We start from the raw sequence: 16117 nt of genomic DNA, 5'->3' as shown, positions 1-16117 counted from the left end.
TCTTTGTGTGTTCTCCAGGACACAGTGGTAGATTGCTCTTTGGATTCCTATTCCAAAGTCTATGAAGTGCCACTGCTGCTAGCTGTGCAATCTCTCTCTACATGCAGCATACAGATATGTTGGATCTGTGTGGTAGAAATGAGATTTGGGGTTATGGTTTTTGCATTTGTTGTAATATATTTGTACTTTCCGCCTACCGCCACCCCCCAGGTTTCCTTAACTGTCTATGCAATCTTCAGCTGAAAGGCAACCTTTCGGGCTCATTGTGATGTTACTCTTCACAGGCAAAACAAAATCACAGTTCCTATCGGATAAGACTACAGTCTGAGATTTTAATACCTGTTTCACATGAAGGGAAGTTTATGTTGTATCCCCTGTATCTTCATTCTGCAACTGTATACATTTCCTGTATACATACTCTGTATGTCTCTTGTATGTACATATACTGTATACAAGGCTGTGTTTTCTAAAGGCTGTAATTGTTATTACAGTGTGGAAAATGGGTGAAGCTTCAGCTGGCTGAATCTACACCAAATTTATTGGAAATTGGCAGCAACCAAGATGAGACAAAAAAGCTCCTGCAAGATCATGAATACCTCCTAGCTAAACTTAAGGTAAAACGTGGCAAGACCATGCAAAAATACATCTTGTCATTATAATTCAGGTAGAACAGTTGACATAGCTGCCTGGGCCTCCTGTTGCAATGTAAAGTAAAGCTAAACTCCACATACAAAAAAAAAGTATGTTTTGCCTTTGCCAGTGCAACTGATCAAAATGAGGCATCTGCACTGGAAAAATATGCTGTCAATTACTGTTTTCTGGCAACAGCAGTAAAGATATGCTGTTTCTTCCACTTTAGACATCAGTGTCAAGTGAAGAATTTCTGTAGCCCTCAGTAACTGCTAAATATAATGGAATATTTTGGGGTTTTTCTTTTCTTAATTTTGCAATGCTACAAAAAGTTTGATTAGTTCACAACAACTATAAACACAAACAAGCTCATTATGGTGAAGCAGATATTCCAGGCACATTTATATTGAATATTAATTGATCTGATTTATGGTAAGAATGATATTGTAACGTTAAATATTGCTATCTTGAGCTAGGAAGACTTTACCTAAGTAACAAACCTAAAATCAGATTTTAACATTCTTAGAGCAAATCATAACAGGGGCATTTGCACACAGAGGGACATGCGTGTATGAAAAACCTGAATTATTTTAAATGAGGATATTTGACACTGAGAAGAGTCTAAGGCACAAAGAAATTTTGGTTTTGTGTTTTGGTAGAGCAGATTGACTTTATATATGAAGACAAATTCTTCTAAAATCTTGGAGCTCTGCACAGCAACATATTAGATTCCATCTTTTTTTTTTTTCTGCTTTTTTTTCTTTTTTTTTTTTTAAGATTACAAAAAAATCAGATCTGAAAGGTCAAACATGATCTGGATATAGAATCAAGTATTTTTGATTTAATACTAGTGACTGTGCTTACCATTCATTATAAATCTCAGGCATATGTGAGGTAATTTAATACAATATATGGAGAATGTAATCTAATATGGTGCATAGTGTGGTTTTTGAAAAGTATGAACAGTAGCATTACAAAAAAACCCTACACACCCAGAAATCCCACCAAAAACCAAAGCAACAACAAAAGTATGAACAACAACAGTAAAGCAATAAAGTCTTCTCTGTGGACTCCAACTTGAAATACTTGTATTAAATCTTTAAACTTTACATTTTGGAAATACTTCTTTTAATTTAGAAAGTATTTCAATAGTGGGGGGAAAAAAAATCCCAAAGCATTTAATGTTCTCTGATGCTCATTCAGATTTTTTACTTTCTATTCCTATTACCCTAGATCCATGGAATCTTATTTTTCATTTAGCAGTGTTTACCTTGTTTTCTTCTCACAACAGAAGTAAAATAATAAAATAAAACCAAATAGTTAATATTGATGAAAATGCTAATTTTTTCACTCCTATATGTGAACTCTTGTGACTGAACGCTTGAACCTAGATGACTGATCCTTATTTGGATCCCCCGAGCTTAATAGATTTTATCAGATCAGAAAATTTATTATGTATAAACTGTTAAAAAATGCTTGCCATCCAAATTTATCAGGAACAAATGGTAATAATTTAATGTTTTATACCTGCAGTGCTTGCAAAATTCACAGATTAATGAACAAACTATAAAAGGATTAAGTTTAAAATATCTGGGTTTTGCCCAATAATTTAAGATCTACAATAAGAGGACTGCAGTGTCATTAGCATTTTTCAGACATGACCCTTTGTCTTACAGTAAGCTATTAACACTGGTCAGTAATTATTTAGTCTAATTCTAAAGTTACTAAATCCACTTGTCAAAAGTTTTTACAAGAATCGTTCTCAGTCTTTGAAGTACTGATTGTAGTATTTTTTTCCCATTTAGCATTTGTTAATGAATTATTCATTAGTTATGTGAAGACAGATGGAGGTAGTAATGTTTCTGTCTTCGGTATTCATAGACATAAAGATTTAGTTTCCTGTGAGAAGTTAAAAAAAAGTGTTTTGAAATGTGGGCAAGAGAGCAGTTGAAAGATGAGATAATTGCAGTTATTAGGTGGCCTTGTTTTGTCCAATATACACAGTTCTAGTTGATCTGTTACTCTTAATGAGCAACATGATATTGTTAATCCTAACAATAATTAATTATACAAATACATGAACATTCTCCCAGCCGCAGTCTTATCCAGTGCAGTTTGTAATTCTTCTGTATCAGTTAGAAGTTTGTTGTCCTAACTGACTCTATCAGTGATGATCTGTGGCAGTTTATAACATATTTATTTTCCTCTTAATTAGATCTTTATATTTGGAATGGGTTATAAATAATGTAAAGAAAAAAAAAGGTAAAGATGAAGCTAAGGTCTTGTGCTCAAGTAAAATGTGTTCCAGTTATGTGATAACATTGTGATATTTTATCTCTTACAGGCAACTGTAATAATGCTTATAGCATATAGTAAACCAGAAATATTCTATTAGACCTTATTGTCACATATGACAATTAAAACTTCCATAACATAAATTATGAATATCCGTAAAAAAAAATTAATTCAAAAGTGCACTTATTACATTTTATATTTATATTGATGGCTATCTGAATTGCTTGAATGAGTAACCTACTATAAATTTGAAAATTTGCTAAATTCTGTATTAGTTTCATTTGTTTTTTAGCAATCTAACTTTTCAAAGTAAGAAGATTAGTTAATTATAGCAAAAAGCAAGAAGTGGATTTTTTTTCCTGGTGTACTTTAAAAAGAAGTGAAGATGGAATCCTTAAGTTTTTAATTTTGAAACTATAAAGTTTTTATAAGTAGAAAACAGTGTAATTAAGAACTTCTCTTCTTAGATCCTCAGAAAATGGATTGATTTTGTATGTTGTGTAATTTTTCAGACACCTGAATGTGATGAGCGAGGTAGATTTGAATTGTTTTTCTGTTTCTTTTTTACTGTTGCATTTAGAAACATGCAAAATCATGTTACCTGACAGATACCAATATCGGATACACATATGCTTAAACTGGTTAGCTTAATCCAAAGCTATTTGTGCACGACAGGCAAAAATTCCTGAACAAGCAATTACTTGAATATGAAACTAGTCCTGCTTAAAGGAAGAGTTAGATGGTTAATACTAAATACACCTTTTGAATCAGTGCTGAAGAACCTTTAGACTTTTAAAAGATAATTTATGTTGACATGCTGGCATTATCCCATGTTATGTTGCAAACTCATTCTTTGTTTTCATCATCCTCCTACTTATTAGCTTCATTGTTTATGGGCAGAAGACAAAGGCTAGGTCACATTTTAATTCAGCAGATTTGTTTATTTTAATTGGAATTCTTTTTGCAGACAGGAAGTGGACACTCAATCTGCATTCTAGGGACATGGTTTAGTGGCAGACTTGTCAGTGTTAGGTTTGTAGTTGGACTTCATGATCTTGAAGGCTTTTTCTAACCTAAAAATTTCTATGACTCTATTCTCATCCCAGTATATATATATTGTAAATTATAATCAAAATATTCCGGCCAAATTTTTTCAGTGCCTTCATACAGTGAGGATTCACAGGCATTAGTTAAGGACAAAATCTGGCACAGTGATCAGTTTATAGTACCTGTCATGCTACAGGAAAAGAAACGTAATCCAGCTCTCTATTCCAGGTAACTGTTTTTGAGTTAGCAGTGCTAACAAGTTAATAAAGTGACTAGTTTTTCACTCAGTAAGGTAGATGGTATTTTAAAGGGTAATAGGAACAGACATTGAACAATAGTTGAATGAGAAAGCAGTAATTTTTAGTACATTCCTTGACAGCTTTTAATTTCAGAAATTATTCTAAATGTCATGAACATTCCGAATTCTGAAAATGTTCAGAATTATTTTGATAAAAAATGGTGCATGTACCTTAGGGTATTATAAAAAACCATATTCAAAATAGTTTCCTTTGATAAAAATCACACTATTGCAATCATTACTGATTTAAATTTATTCCACTGAATTTGGGAATTTGGTACATCCTGCTATTTTGATAAAAAGCAGAATAAGAGTTTTGAAAATGTTCCGATTCAGAAATGCATGGATTAGGAAACAGACATGTTATTGTTAAAAGAGTTCAAAGAGTAAATGCTGAAGAGGAAATAGTAAAACCGAGACTGAACAAACCCCATGTACCTGATATTTACAACCTTGAGTTAAAATGCCTTTCAGTGTTGATTTTTTTTTTAATATATATAATATTAATGTCCTTTATAGTGGAAATTATTAGTTTTTTGTTGAATTGTCATACTGATTGCTAGTGTCCAGAAGGTTATTGAAACTTGTTTAGCAGCTGAATTTAAAAGGTAAACAATAGTTCCTTAATTTTGTTCAATAATGCCTAATTGATCAGGACAATTCATATATTCTTGTCATTTGCTCTAGGAAAGCTTACACATTTGTTTTTCTTTGTGCATAAAATTGTTGTTTGTAAATGTTAAAGAATTGCTTATTCTTTTATAATTGATGAATCCATGTGACAAGTCTAGATGCTGCCAACACTTACATGTATTCATTGTTGCAGGTTCCATGGACTAACGTAAAATGCTTCTTTCAATCATAGTCAACAATGAAATATAAATGCTTTCAGCTTTGGGATCATAGCCCTTTTTCTTTGTGATTTGACCCTTCAGTAGTCTCAAATAATAAGTTCTCATTTTAAATTAATATATGCTGTTTCTGTTTTGCTAAATTAGATCGTATCAGCAGTAAGTTTTGTAGAAAACGTCAACTTCTGTGAATTCACACAAAACTCCTTCCCAACATTTGCCATATCCTTGTTTAGATGACCTTCAGCAGGTTTATATGTTCTGGAAATTGAAATATATGTATATGTATGTTTTGATGTCTCATTCATCACAATTTAAAAAAAAAAAAGTGAGAAAAGACAAAGATGTCAAGAGGTAAAATCATATTGATTGCATTATATATATACACATTTCTTCTATTCTCCATAATTGTTGCTTCCAACAGAAGCCTTATCTGGAGATAAAATCTGTCTTAGTATTTGAATCTCTCAATTTTCATGTTTTCTATACCATTAAAAAAAAAAAGGAAAAGAAAAAAGAAAAGACTGCATGTGTAGATGTGTTGCCATGCTTTTGGCTATGACAGTGTTAAACCCCTTACTAAGACAAACAATGGAATTTTTGGTTTGCTTCCAGAAGTCTGGTTTTTATCATGAAAGAGACTGTGGCAAGCCTGCTACAAACCAGAAATAAATCTAGCCAATAAACTTAAGTTTAAAACTAACACTGTTATTAAGTTGGCTCATGAGTTAGAAGATTGCTCCTAATTATTTTATTTACTTCAATTCACAGAGCATAAGTTGCCAAATTGTAATATATATGCTAATATCCAAGACAAATAAATTAGAAAATTCTATTCTTCAAAAAGCAATAATATGCTCATATTTTACATCTGGTATCCTTTAAATAAGTCTTTGAGTTATTTCAAGTAAAATCATTTTCAGTATGCTTATTTTTCAGTAATTTGTTATGGAAGAGAAAATATGTTAATATCTTCTGTATTATTTACAATTAATTACTGAGGTGCCAACAGTATAATTAGCAACAAAGTTCAGCTTCATTTTCATCATAAAGTTGAGCTGAGTTTTGCAAGTGATTTGAAAAAAAGAAAGAATTGCAGTTGTAAGATTTAATGAATATTTCATTTGGTGTTAGGTCAGTTGACTTGCCAGTTTCAATATTTGCACAAACAAAATTCCCACTGAAATAGTATTTGTCTCAAAATAGTTTATGACTCCTTTCTGAGCTTCAAGTTAGCAGCTGTTTGTGTTGTATAATTTCAGCACTAGCTATAAAAAAACCTTAATTTTATCAGAATCTCAGTGAAGAGGACGATTCATACCTCTGAAAATTCCAAGGTACAATATTCACTGTAAGAATCTGAAGCTGGACCTTTCTATTATGTAAATGTAAGCTTAAATATGAAATTTTGCCCAAAATAATAATGAAGAGAGATATAGGGAAAGATGAACAAAAGAAACCACTGCGCAGGATCACAATTTAAAGTGGGATAATTTCACAACTATGAGACAAATATGTGATTCACTCTCATATTTGAGGCTGCACAAATAGTTTTACAAGTCCTGCATGTTTTTAGGAAATAATGACAGAAATGGATGGGAAAAGGAACAAAAGACAGAGAGGTTTTTTAAGTTCTCTCCTTCCAGAGCAATCCAATATCTAGTTCTGATGAGAATATTTCTTGTTTGGAACAATCTGATGATGAACCTCATCATGATATGGTGAAACTGAAATGAACCTGATTGTGAAAGGAAACGGGTCAGGAGGAAGCAGATGAACTTTAGTAATATAATATCAGGTATGTTATAAAGTTCAATAGTCCAAATATGAGATTGTGAAGTTAAAGCAAATAGCAGGTGTTTCTGTTGCAGCCTTAAGTTTACTTCCTGATTGTGGAACAAATATTAACCACCATGGCTGTGGAAAGAGGATTGGGAAGCATGAGTAGAAATTTAGGTTTCTGGTCATCTATATTGAAAAAAGCCAACATGAAACTGAAGGTAGGTGACTAGTAGGGATATCAAAGGGAAGAGTATCATCTTATTTCTTAGAGTAGACTAAGAAAATGTTTTGTTTATATTAGCAAAAAGACTGAGATTCTCATAGATATATTGAATGGGTAAACACCACAGGAAAGCAACTTGTTAAGTTCAAGGCCACTGCTGGTGTAGAAATATAAACAGGGATCACTGAAAATGTAGGCTGGAAAAAGTTTCTAGCTATCAAAGCAATGTCTCAAAATAGATTTTTCAATAGGAAAAAAAGGGGTCAAAATACTAGGTGACTTTGATTTGCAGCAAGAAATATTTGTAAAAAGGACTGTATGAAATTATCGTTTCTAAGACCCACGGGGCTGAGTTGATGACAGAGGTCTTAAGAGGATGAAAATTTATGGATCTTTGATTTAATAAAGTTCTTCACTTCTGATTGTACTATAGCTAATAATAAAAATCTCTGTTGTTTGTGTTGACATGAACTACCAAAGACTGAATTTTAGTTATGAGTTAGATAGATTAAGCAGCTGCTGCCTGTTTAAGAAGAAATACTGGATAGTATTTCAGAGGGAAAAGTGTATTTTATGATGACTGGATTTGGAAAGAATCAGAGTGAAATCAATTCTCTCTATAGTTATGACTGTACCTAAAAAATTTTCAAATTATTTTAAAAATGAGAAATGAAAATATTTTAACATGTGCAGGAGTATGTTCTTTGTAATGAGACTGGTAGAATTAAGTTTTGTAGGAGTCTGCCACTCATGAAAATTTGAGTGTAAGTGCAGAATTTGACCTATTTTTAATTTGTATATTTTTATCTAATACTTTTTGCTTCAGTTCTATGGCATGCTCATTATAATTCTGTGGTATGCTATTTGTGCATTTTTAATTTTAGCTGGGCCTGGAGTATAAAATTGTAGTAACTTTGTACCAAAGTACAATGGCTCTAGTGTTCCTTAGTACTGCAGTAATTAAATAATGTAAACCGTACACCAGAACATTGCTCCCTTCAAGATATCAGTCCTCTTTTTTAGTATAGTGAATACAGTTGTGTGGAAGTGGAAAGGAAAAAACAACATCTCACATGGAAGTTGAAATTGGTCTGTAGTGCTTAAAACAATGCTTTACTGATATGTCTTTACTGAGACCAAAAGAAGCTGCATGTTTGTACAAACTCCTTTTTTTGACTGCATGCTAGGCATTCCTTCATTGTCAGGCTTCACACCAGCTTCTCAAAGCCCAAAGAGAAACATACCATTCCATTCTTCTGTGTTTACAGGGAATGAAAGTTCATAAAAAGAAACAAATAACATATGAAGCAAAAAATGCTATGGACTGGACACGTTCATATCACATAATTGCTACCTTGAGAAATAACAATACCACATACTCAGAGCTGGATGGGATGGATGCTTTTGGTTGTTTGTTTTTGTTTTTTTTTTTCCCTTTCCCATGTTAACACTGGAAAAATAAAACAATCACAAAACTAGACTTTTCCAGGAAAAAATATCATTACAGATTTGGGTTTGCTCTGTTGAAACAGTAAATATATTTTTAATGTGTTTATTGAGAAATCATGCCAAAATGGGAAACTGAAACATGCAATTCAAAAATCGATTGAAATGAAGTTAAAGATTTACTGGAAAAAAATGTATTAATTTAACTCAATTAAGAAACCACCACACCAAAATTCAGGTTTCTGTGAAATATTTTGCTTTCCATTAGTCAGCTTTTTATGATGGAAATACACTTTTTTCCTAAGTTTACTTCTAGGACAAGAGACATGAGTTGGAAAAAAAAGAAATTCTAATGAGATATTAGAGAAAAAAGAAGTTTGACTATGAAGTTGGTTAAATTCTGGAACAGATTGTGCAGAGAAGTTCCCGAATTCCCTTCTGGAATTTCCATTGTTGGAGATATTCAAGACTTCACAGGATAAGTCCTTGAGTAACCTGAGCAAGGGGTTGGACAGATGGTCTGCAGAGTCCCTTCCAACCTTAATTATTCTACGATTCTGTGTTGATAAAAGCACATATTCCAAAGATGAAAAGTGTAAAACCAGAAATATCAGTCTACTCCATAGAAAAATAAAATGTTTCTGTGTGTAGTATGTAGAAACAAAAATAGTTGTGGATAAATATTTGAAAAGTTCACAGTAACTAATGGCTTTGACAGTTATGGAAAGTATAATTTCAGACTCATGGCAATAAAACCTTAATATAACCATCTAATAGCACTTCAATAGACCATCTTATGCACTTGAACTCTTCCTCAACAAAGTTTCCTGTGAAATATACTTCTATTTTTACTTGTCTGCCTTCTCAAATTGCAACTGTGTTCAGCTGCTGGGGTAAGAGGCAAAATGACAACTGTTTTGATATTATATTAGGTTTTTGTAGTATTACAGGAGCTATTTGAACAAAGTACAAAGCCATTTTAAATGTTTGAAGCATTTTCAATAGACGTGAAAGAAAAAATTAAGTCTATATTTCTAAATTTCCATGAATCAGTTTTAAAAACTTAAAGGTTAGTACACATGAACAGTTTTCTAATGCCTTTTTTTTGTAACTTTATGCACACTTCTTGCATTTTATTAAATGTAGCAGTTTGATTTAACTTTCAAATTTTCTTTGGTTGGGTTTGAATTCATCACACAGTAATTGAATAAGAAAAAATAATTACATGAAGCATGACTGATAGTTTTCAAGTTGTTCCTGCTTTCTCTGTTTGTTAGGGATTATGCTCCTCACAGCTATTCAATTAGTGGGAAATATAGCATACTGGTCAGGTGCAAATGTTAATTAACAACCTGTTCAGAAAAAAAGGCTTCTAAAACACGAAAATCTGCTTCTGGGACCTGTACCAATTTTACAATGTCCACCCTGAGTAGTTAGGAAAGATTTAACATTTAAAATGTCTTTCTAATATGTTGAAGGTAATGTAATATTAGGATAAATGCATGTCTAGTTTTATTTCAAAATATAAAATAGTCAGCTCTTTAAAAAGTCAGCCAAGAAATTGCAAATGGAGCTACCTCAGATACCACCTGGTTTTCCACAGTATATTCAGGAAGCTGTGAAAGCAGTATGATAATTTGTGGGAAAATAGCTACTAGTTCCATGCAAGCTGTGTTTGAAGGTCTGAAAATATTTTACCTTTTTTTTTCCTTTTTGTGTGTCAGCATTAAGTCCATGACAACTATTTATTTTCACTGACAAATATTAAGGTGGTGACTTAGTAAAAAAACTGTCAGTATCACATACTCATTTAATTCTTGTTATAGTAGTTACAGGGCTGGTCCAGTATGTCAAGAAAATCTCATGCTGCATAATTAATGAATGCCATTTCTTTAATAGAGTTGTTGTGCATGTAACTGTTTTATGCTTCAGTAAATACAAACATAATAATGGCTTCTCTCAATGCTTTGCTTCATCAGCTTTTCATCCAGTAGTATTAAAGGGCTATTTTAGAAGTAGCATTTATTTTTTTTTTTTAGACACTTCTATAATGTTTGACAGCTGCTCTCTCAACCTGTTCGCTACCCTTTCATGCCAATTCAATTCGGGGACAAAATAATATGAAATCATTGTTACTGCACTCAAAATTCACTGGAAGAAAATAAAAATGTCTCATGCTACATAGAAAATGAAACCTATCTATATATTCCTTTATTTATGAACAGAAGCTATCAATTAATTTCTTCTCTGATATATTTGTTTTATTAAACAGAGGCTGTCAGTAGTTTATCTTGGAGATATGGTATTTTAGTGGTAAGTGTATGGATACTCAAAAAAATAGATGTTTTACAGAGTCTCCCTTATTTATTTTCATGAACCAGCTTCTCAGTATGGTTTTTTTAGGTTCTTTTCCTGATGATTCAAACATCCATCATGAGTGTGAAAGTGATTTCATTGCTATTACGCAAGTGTGAAAATACGCTGAGGACCAAATTCAGTTTATAGTCATAGCTATTCATGATGAAGTAAACTCAGAACCTGGGTCTTAAATGGTGATGGGAGAAGTCTGCGGAACATCACATTTCCCAGGGCATGTGGTAATCTTTTGAATTTCCTCAGTAGGATTTACCAACATCAGCCTTCTGAAGCCCAGACACAGCTAAAAGTTATCTTTAGGGCTCTTTCGTGCCTGCCTGTCAAGGGGCAGCATAATTTCCATCTTCCTACTGCTGGGGGTTTGTTGTTGGGTTTTTGGGGGGTTTCTTTTTTTTTTGGTGGGGGGGCATTTGTTGGTTTTATTTTTTTTTTGTTGTTTTGGTTGGTTGGTTTTGTGGTCTCTTCATATGCCTTCATTTATCAGTAGTGAAGCTACAGGAAAAAATTAATTAAATCCATAAAACTTATTTATATTTCTATTTTTATAGCTTTTAAAAAATCCACATTGTATCTCATAATTACTGATTCTTCTAGGATTATCTTTTTCAAAATCTAAAATAGTGTTAGTGTTGAGTTTGGGTCTTGAGTGCTATTGCTTTGAGTAAGCTGAGCTGTTAGGAAAGAGTGAAATCATTCTTCTGTCCTGTAGACAGGCAGAGTTCCAGGCATTTCATGTTATCATATGTAGTTAGAAAATAGTGATTATTTGGATAAAATTGGGTAGATAAAAAAGCAGCATGACATGGAAAATCCTTTCTTATGTGTCTGAAAGCCTAGTCACATTCTCCTTGACTGTGTCTTCACGGTAACAAAACTATCGTTTTATACTTTGCTTTTATTGGGCTAGCCTTTTAAAATCACCTTGCAAGCAATGTGGATGGGTTTTCAAAATACATTTTGATAATCAATAGCTGGGTCTCTTTCCAAGGAAAGGAAATGTCAAATCCTGCCTTTCTGTTTGTGAAATGTAATGAATAACAGTAACAGCTGGCATTAGAAATAAATTAAAAGACTAAAATACTGTAATGGTATGTAGGTAGTATTTGAAGAGCAACATATTATAGTTGTGAGCTTAATTACCTATTGGCAAAGGGCTTCAGTCAAAGAAATTATTCATTGGTATTCCTTGTGGAAAAGCTTAGAATCAAATTTAGTAGCATAATTAGTAAGATGATAACAAAATAACCCAAGTCTACCAATTTTACTAGCATTCTAAAATATGATAGAAGTATGACCGCACTATTAATGCAAGTTTGCCTTTGATGTGTTTGATCTGTTTTTATTGTGAAAATCCTGTGTGTCTGAAATTAACCAGCAAGTGGAAAATAAAGGATAGGGCCTGAAAAGATGGTTAAAGAAGCCTTCCAGATGAAATAACTTCTTTCTCCTTCTTAGTATTTTATGGACCTTTGGAGATTTCAGGATTTTACAGTGTCATTACAGGGCAATGAATTCACATCCTTGTGTATTTCATTCATTCATCTTTTGTCATGATATTTCTTTTAGTCTGCACTTTGGTTTTAAAGCTTCTCCAAGACTTTCACAAGATCTTTTCTTCTAAGTGCTAGGAACCAAGACAAACTCCCTTTAGATCTCTTAGCAAAATTTCATCCAACACAGGTAGCACTTGGCAGTTAGTACTTGGAGTTTAGCCTGTTTTTGAAGTTGAACAAAGAATCAAGGCTTTGCTGGTGTATATATAGGAAAATCCAGCATTACATGACCAAGGTAATTTTTATAGCTTTGACAATATAAAAATAATTGAGAACTAATGAAGCAAACCAGGGAAAGGAAAATTAAGAAAGAATTGAAAGAACTGTGTTAAATATTGCAGTGAAAGATGCATTTTATCTAAAATTTTTATAAGCTCAGTTCATTAACTTATTTTGATGAAGCTGGGGTTTAAATTTTATTAGTTGTACAGCCATATAATCTCTGTGGTTTAAAAATGATGATGAGTCCCTGCTCCTCTTTTTTAGTTCTAATACTGATTCTGCTGTACATAAGACTAAAAACCACCTGCAACAACCCTTAGTTATCTTGTCAGCTAGATAAATATCCTTGACCAAAAGCTGACTGAAGTATTTTGGATTAGATTCCCAAGACAAACTTTTTTTTACCTGATCTCATTCTTGTCTTGTTGCTATCAATAGCTACATCAGGGTGATGTTATCTGTTCCATGTAAAAAGCCTCATTTAAAGTCAAAACATCATTTTAATTGTTGATTACATTTCTACTTAAATACAGAACAGGTAGCATTTGGGGGATTTGAGCTTTTCTTCTCATATTATGAGGCAACCAGGATGGAGATTCAACAGAACAAAAAGATTTGGCAGCAGCAGTTCCTATTCACAGTATTCAGAAAATAAAATGGAGCGTGTCTTGCTCTCTAGAACACTGTTTTTTTATCAGATGCTGTTTTGATGGGTTTGCCACCAAAAAATAGGCATGCATTCCTGTTGCCGATAAGGGCTTTTCTATATATTAGAGGAAAAGATGGGTCTGTTGGAGCTGCTCTTATATCTGTTAATTTTGCCACTGTTTTCAAAGCTGTCTGCCTGTACAGCTACGTTAAAATAATTTCATCCAATTTTTTTATCAAAAAAAAAAGAAAGTTCTATAGTTTATTATACTGTTCTCACAGTACTGTTTTTAAAGCAAATTGATGAGCCTCCTCAGTTCAAGCTGACATCTTTGTGTAGTATACAAATCTTTGTGTAGTATAGGGAGGACTGGAAGCTATGGTTCTGTGTTTAGTTTTCTGCGAGTTCCTCTTTTCACTTAGGTATGTCAGGCAAATTTGATGTTTTCCAATTTTGTAAGCTTTATTAAATTTTGTGTTGTAAGAGTGAGTTATCATAGATATTAATTTCCCTAATATAGATTTCTTTTTCCATTATACATTCTGTGATAGCACCTGTAATAACAGCAGAAATAGTCACTTTGTTAATTCATGCTCATAATAAAACCCAAGATGGAATAAAAAAAAAAATAAAGAATATAGAACAATTTTTCTGGCACACTAAAGTTTTTTAACATAATCTGGAAATGGTCCAGTGGTTATCTTTCTCATGGTGAGATTAGTAAAGGGAATGAAACACCATTGAATGATTTTCTTGACAGTAGAGTAGTATTATTTTGCAGCTGGCCAGCTTGAATAATGCGGTGAGCTGAACTTGAAGCGTTGCATAAACACATGCATATGTTCAAACTACTCTTGTCTGGATTGCATTGAAGCCATCACAGGCTTATGAGTAAGTTACCTTACAAATTTTTAAGTTTGTAATATCGGGTAAAGTGACATCAGGTGGAAGAAAACCCAAGATACCTGTTTTGCTACCACTTCCAGGAAGATCTGTGCTTAAGGAGATATAAGCCAATTTGAATCTAAATATTATAGTATGATAAATTTTATAGACATGATTTTTTAAATGAAATGTCATAAAAGCATTGCACCTTAAGTGCAGATAAAATTCAGAAGCTTGCTATGAAATGTGCAGGAACAGCTACACTCCTTTCCTTTAGGAACTGGAAGTAAAGCAGGAGTAGGAGATCTGTGGGTACTTTATCAGTTTGTCGGTATCCTGACACACTGGTATAAGCAGAGTGTTTTGGATTATGTTTACAAGTTTAGTTTTGAATTCATTTATTTATCTATTTTTCTTTCTTAGGCTTTGGAAGACCAGGTATGGGACCTGCTGAATGAAGCAGACAAGGCTGCAGAGGAGAACAAAGAGAAGAGTCAGGTTTATGATGCCATGGCAGAGACCCTTGGGGATGCATGGGATGCCCTCATCATTATGTTAGAGAAGAGACAGGCACTTCTGGAACTTACTTCAGTGTTCTTTGAAAATGCTCTGGAGGTTTGTATGTAAACCATATGACGTTTAATTTGAAACCTCCTATAGGGACTTTAAGAAATATTTATGATGCCTCTAAAATTTGTACAGAAAATTACAGTGAAAAATGGAATTGGAAAAAAACCTAAAATATTTAATCAGTGGCTATGGACATTCTGCAGAATATCTTTTGTTTCTTATAATCCAAACCAGCTGGCATTGGAAAAAACTCAGATGCCATTGGTTGGCCATTGAAGGCTTTACACCTAAATATATTCATACAGCTATTGTAGTTATGCAAACTAAACATGAATCTAGCTTGCCAATCCTTTACCTGAAACTTCCATGTGCAGATGTGCACAAAAGGACAATTGTGTGAGCCTGGAGACAGATTTCGGTGTTGTTTATCCCTGTTTATTAATTTCTCTGTATTTCTTATACTAATTCACTGATATTCAGGGAACTAAAGCAGGGAGAGATTCCATACCATGCAGGCATGTGCTCACTCTGTGTAGCCTCACATTCAGTTTTACCCACATCTTTGGAGCTTTGAAGAATTTAATAATTCTCCCCTATTATTTTGTTTTTACAATAGCCCTGTGCCACCTATAAATTACAGAAGCCATTCTACTGCTACCTGCCATAAGAACTCCAAGATCATCAATCTAATAATTATTGCATCCTGGCAATGTGTATGATACAAAGAAATTAGTACAGAGTTGGCATAAATATTAATATGGTAAATTCTGTACTACCAAAAGTTAATCTAGTGCAGACTATATCCTTAATTGGCTAGCTGAAATGCCTCTGCAACAGGCTTATATCATTAAACCAAAATGCAGTAGATGGAGCACAGCACAGATTGTACCTGTTCCATATAGAAGGGATGAATAAATGCAATATTGATTTAAGTAGGAGCTGTTTAAACTTCTTATGGAAAAGCTTTTCTTGAAATGACAGCCTGCGGTTATGGAAATTTTGTTTTATTGGGATAAATCACAAAACATCTGAAGAATAGTCTTTAGTGAAAATCAGAACTCAAATCACAAATCAAAATCAAATCAAATGTTGATACCTAATGAATTTCTTTTACAGTATGCAGATTAAGAAGGAGAAAAATATAGGACAATAGAAAAGACAGAAAAAGCAGACCCTTGGTTTTAATCTTCCTTAATTTCACTGTAGGTTTCAAAATCTCTGTTTATGCTGAACACAAATTTGAACTCTACTGACTTCTTCATTCTTGAAGTGAAGCAGTAGAATTGATAA

The 16117-nt window shown here is 33.0% G+C and overlaps 1 protein-coding gene across 2 annotated transcripts in view; it reads left to right on the top strand.

Moving 5' to 3' along the window:
- The window catches only part of CCDC141 (coiled-coil domain containing 141), a 92439-nt gene that overhangs the window by 12881 nt on the left and 63441 nt on the right, over positions 1 to 16117 (top strand). For both annotated transcript variants that reach the window (XM_061454548.1, XM_061454556.1), the window contains exons 5-6: positions 492 to 614; positions 14681 to 14872. In XM_061454548.1, the coding sequence (XP_061310532.1) occupies positions 492 to 614; positions 14681 to 14872 (315 nt within the window). The remainder of the gene's footprint in view (positions 1 to 491; positions 615 to 14680; positions 14873 to 16117) is intronic.

The sequence above is a fragment of the Pezoporus flaviventris genome, unplaced genomic scaffold (genome assembly GCF_033815535.1).
Source record: "Pezoporus flaviventris isolate CSIRO_AGI_PZ_B2104156 unplaced genomic scaffold, CSIRO_AGI_Pfla_v1 ptg000001l, whole genome shotgun sequence".
Taxonomy (NCBI): Eukaryota; Metazoa; Chordata; class Aves; order Psittaciformes; family Psittacidae; genus Pezoporus; species Pezoporus flaviventris.
Note: the sequence above shows the minus strand (reverse complement) of the source record. Positions and strands in the feature narration are given on the sequence as shown.